Here is a 3,190-nt window from a genome sequence, read left to right as displayed (position 1 = left end):
ACGTTATATGACTGATAACACAAATGTTTATTTGAGAAATTACTACAATAATGAAAATTCTAGTATAGCTCAATGTATGTTATATAAAAAGAGTGATTATTTAATTAACACTTAAATTTTAAATAATATTGTATAGTCTTGTTATAAAATGGTAATTAAATCATTATTCTTAATATTTTAAAAAATTAATGTTATTAATAATTTATTAATTTCAGTTGGCCTTATTTAATTTACAAAGTCTTTTAACTATTTTACTTTTGTCTATTTGCACATGCACATATTTGAGACAATTAGTACCAAGTATTATAGATAGAAATAAAGTAGGGTGAGTATTAAGTAATAATAAATGAGTATTAAAAATAACTATATGTTTTTTAAATTAAATATATTATGTAACTCAAAATAACAATGCAGTAAGTAAGGCGAAGTTTAAGAAATATGATGAGTTGTATGATAGGCTAGGTCAAATGAATATGAAAAAGAAGTCTATAGACTTGCAAAAGTAAGAGAAAAAGGTCTAAAGATTATCACTATTTAAGATGTATACAAAGTGTTGATAAGAAGGTGCTTTTGAGTGATGATGATGTGAAAAAAAGGTGGAAAGAGTATTTTGAAAAATTACTGAATGAAGAGTATCCAAAAGAGACATTAGAGTGTATCTCATGAAAATGAGGAACTGGTATATTTAATTAGTGAGAAAAAGGTATAAGAGGCTGTGGCATCAATGAAAAAAAGTAAAGCAGTAGGACTAGATGAAGTGCTAGTAGAAGTATGGAAAATATAAGGAGTTGTTGGCAAAACAAAGAAAGTTGAAGGATCTTTTTTCTTTATATATAAAGCTAACGAGTCATAGTATGAAGATTTGGAAAAAAGTAATCAATAAGAGAGAATGGTGTTATTGATGAAGGTGTAAGACACATGATTAAGTGCGGGTGGTTGAAGTGGAGAGAGCGTCTGGTGTGTTATGCGATAAAAAAATTCCAATGTGGTTGAAAGTTCTATAAGACTGTAGTGAAACCAGATTACGATGTATGTAAAATGATGGAAGAATGTTATTAAATGCAACAAGAGGATGTGAGTGTAGATGATGTGGGAGGTCGTATTAGTAGAAATAATAATAAGAGTGGTCGACCCCAAGTAGTTGGGTTTAAGGCGAGGAAGAAGATGTAACTCGAAATGACAAGTCTAAAAATCAATTTTGTCTATAGATATGCCTTAGTGTGAAGAGTGATTCTTTTGAATACTATATATCTATATTTTTATAATTGATTTAACAAAATTACTGTGTTAGTAAGTTAGATTACTATCTATATTATTTAAAAATAAAATTGAATTATTATTTATCTGTTCATAGACCTATGGGAACTTTTTGGAAGCTGGCCCGTATTGGTGAACGTAAAAGCCCATATGTATCTTTTTGTTGTGTTGCAATGGCGTTTACTATATTATTTTGGACTTGACTATCAAATTTAATTATAAATTAATTGAGAATGTGTAAATATACTTGAAAAATTTTCATTGTTGATTTGTAAAATATCTTTAAGCTAATGTAATTATTTAACAACAAATTCCATCTGTTAGAAAAAATTTGTTTTTCTGTTGTAATTATCCTAAACATTTTGTGATCTAAACACTTCAGTTTTTTAATTACGTTACTATTATTATATTGTTTAATTGTTCTAAATAATAATTTTATAACTATTCATTTGAGTTATTAAAATCAAAATTTAGTTTCAATATTAATAGAAAAATTTCATAAGCTTTATTGCTATGTTAGTTAATTAAATGTTATGTCTAATAATAAAAACATGAATATTTAAGATATTTGCATATTTAACATAAAAATACATTGAAAACAAGTACATAATTCTGTTTTAATGGAAAACAGGATCTGATTAAAATTGAAATATTTTTGTAAAAAATCTGTAGTTATATCAGGTACCAACAAAAAACAAGAAGGAAATTTCAATGGTAAATTTTTTTTTATTATGAGTTTGGCATTAAGAAAATGTTTCCCTAAGTTTTCTTTTAGTAATCGGGTAACTTAAATGTTAGCTATTCAATATCCTGTAATTAATTAATCAATTTTGTATGTAATAATTATGTTGTTTTTTAATCCATTCTTTATACCTTATTAAGGTGTCAAATATATATTTTTTAGATGATTATGTACATGTTTAATAAGTTAATAAAATATAAATTGATCTAATTCAGAAAATGACTGGTATTTAACAACTTTTTACCGATGATTTCAAAAGTGATTAACATTTTAAAATTTAGACTGAAGTTATGACAATATTTATCATCTGATAATTTTAGGCTGCACGCCTTAACCTATCTAACTATAAAAATATATGTTGCTATTAAAAATAATTGGTTAACGCCCTTATAATGATATACAAGAAATATAGGTAATTAAAAAAAAAACCTAAACAAACATAATTTTCTGAACATAAATATTATTGTAAGAGAAATTGAGTGGCTAATATTAAAGTAAGCTATATAATCAGATTAATTTAAATTTAGAGTTTACTGTCACCTAATTAAGAAATATCTGAAATAGTGTTAAGGTATTCCTATATTGAAAGTAATATAAGTTTTCTGAATCAAATCATACTTAAAAACTACTTGAAAAATTGCAAAAGTGCTCTTTTTGTATTATATATTATTCAGTTATCACATATCTTAAATTCTTTGAACTGTAATCAAGTACTCTTACAACAAATTAAATTAATTTGTTAGTGTGAAACAAGAATAGTTTAGCTCAAGTTAAATTAAATATTGTTAATACTATAATTAAATGATTTTGTGAAAAAATATTATAATTCTATTTTTTTTTTAAACATTTTAAAGTTTTTCTGGTAGGCAAGTTTCATGTTAAATCTTCTTTTATTAGCTACATAAATATTTTTGAAAAACAAAGTTAACTTGTTCTTAACCACAACGCTTTAATAATTCATGACAATGTAACAATATTTATTTCAAAAGTAAACTTGATTTTAAGAGTATTTTATAGTAACCGACTAGAATTACACAAATTGATTTAAGAATCACTTCTATCTTATCTGAATATGAATTAATTACACGGAACTACGTCTGTGAAGTTAGTTCCCGAGACTCAGCGCCCAACCACAAACTGATAAGACGGTAACCATAACAGTGTTCATTGGGTTGCCTGACTGTTAGAGTT

General features: G+C 25.3%; 1 protein-coding gene across 1 annotated transcript; it reads left to right on the top strand.

Moving 5' to 3' along the window:
* LOC126894604 (protein kish-A) lies at nucleotides 1–2,163 on the top strand. The gene is made up of 3 exons (XM_050665727.1): nucleotides 1–151; nucleotides 216–325; nucleotides 1,355–2,163. The coding sequence occupies exons 1-3, from the start codon at nucleotides 149–151 to the stop codon at nucleotides 1,458–1,460; spliced, it is 219 nt and encodes a 72-aa protein (XP_050521684.1). The 5' UTR covers nucleotides 1–148; the 3' UTR covers nucleotides 1,461–2,163.
* The last annotated feature ends 1,027 nt before the right edge of the window (nucleotides 2,164–3,190 follow it).

Source organism: Daktulosphaira vitifoliae, unplaced genomic scaffold, assembly GCF_025091365.1.
Source record: "Daktulosphaira vitifoliae isolate Bord-2020 unplaced genomic scaffold, ASM2509136v1 Scaffold_1, whole genome shotgun sequence".
NCBI classification, from domain to species: Eukaryota; Metazoa; Arthropoda; class Insecta; order Hemiptera; family Phylloxeridae; genus Daktulosphaira; species Daktulosphaira vitifoliae.
This window is presented reverse-complemented; position numbering and strand designations above follow the sequence as displayed.

Coding starts and splice junctions, on each gene's coding strand:
- LOC126894604 (XM_050665727.1), top strand. Junction 326..1,354: donor ATAGATAGAAATAAAGTAGG/GTGAGTATTAAG, acceptor ATCTGTTCATAG/ACCTATGGGAACTTTTTGGA.